General features: G+C 56.3%; 2 protein-coding genes across 4 annotated transcripts in view; one reads left to right on the forward strand and one right to left on the reverse strand.

The window, feature by feature from the left end:
- Positions 1–1,029, reverse strand: part of nub1 (negative regulator of ubiquitin-like proteins 1) — a 21,278-nt gene that overhangs the window by 15,749 nt on the left and 4,500 nt on the right. The window contains exons 2-3 of the mRNA XM_015056643.1: positions 613–793; positions 382–536 (exon numbers count right to left, since the gene is read on the reverse strand). Of these exons, the coding sequence (XP_014912129.1) occupies positions 382–536; positions 613–793 (336 nt within the window). The remainder of the gene's footprint in view (positions 1–381; positions 537–612; positions 794–1,029) is intronic.
- The window catches only part of xylb (xylulokinase homolog (H. influenzae)), a 37,607-nt gene that overhangs the window by 5,613 nt on the left and 30,965 nt on the right, over positions 1–1,029 (forward strand). The gene's annotated exons all lie outside the window — the stretch shown is intronic.

Genomic DNA, 1,029 nt, shown 5'->3' on the forward strand with positions numbered 1-1,029 from the left:
CTGGTCAGGGGGGCCAAACAAAGTTTTGTCAGGGGGCCCACGATTCCTGGCGGCGGCCTGATCATCAGAACCGGTCTGTTTCTGGAAATATTTCATTACGTCACCAGAACTGGTCCGGTTCCGGTTCTGGTGACATTTCTTTACATCATGTTTGAAACAGAAACATGAGACCAATCAGCAGCTTCTATCTGGGCTTGGTTCTGTTCAGGTTCAGAGGAGAATGAAGAACAGAAACAGGAGGTTTCTGTTAGTTCTGACGGGTTCTGGACCCGTCAGAACCTCTGGAGGACGGGTACAGGCCCAGCCTCCTGGCAGCTTCAGAGATCCTTAGGGTTCTCCTGCTGGGGAACGGGTAGTGGTTCTGAAGGGCCCCGGACCCACCTCCTGGGTTCTGATTCTGGTCCTGCTTCAGGTCCTGGTCCTGGTTCTGGTTCTGGTCCAGGCTGGCGCAGCGTTTGGTGAAGCCTCCTCTGGACCGGGCAGAACCAGAACCAGTGTCTGTGGGTGGGGCCTGTGAGGATGAGGAGCAGGAACATCTGGGGATGAAGAACAGAGGTCCAGATCAGAGGCGGATCGGGTCGGAACCAGAACCAGCTGGAGGCGGTTCTGGACCTGCAGCGGCTCTGCTCCGTTTCCATGGCGACAGCAGGGTTGTGCCGGTGCAGGTCCAGGTGAACGTGCCACGGGTCCGACGTCTTCGGGTCAGGAGGAGAGGGGCTGGCTGGTTGCCATGACGACGTCCAACCCTGAGCAACAGGTACAATGCTGACGACATCCAGGAGGTCAGAGGAGCCTGGAGACACGAAACACAGAGATTAGATAATCTGATCCATAATCTGATCGTTCCTGGTCAACTGCAGTGTATCCATTAGCTTAGGTAGGGATAGGGTTAGTCCCTAATCCCCCTTTGAGGAGGGCAGGGAGGGTGGTTCACTCAGGCACCAAACAAGCTAGGACCGCTAAGCTAGGACCGCTAGGCTAGGACCGCTAAGCTAGGACCGCTAGGCTAGGACCGCTAAGCTAGGACCG

This window comes from Poecilia latipinna, unplaced genomic scaffold, assembly GCF_001443285.1.
Source record: "Poecilia latipinna isolate Pla-1442-1.1 unplaced genomic scaffold, P_latipinna-1.0 Scaffold1397, whole genome shotgun sequence".
Taxonomy (NCBI): domain Eukaryota; kingdom Metazoa; phylum Chordata; class Actinopteri; order Cyprinodontiformes; family Poeciliidae; genus Poecilia; species Poecilia latipinna.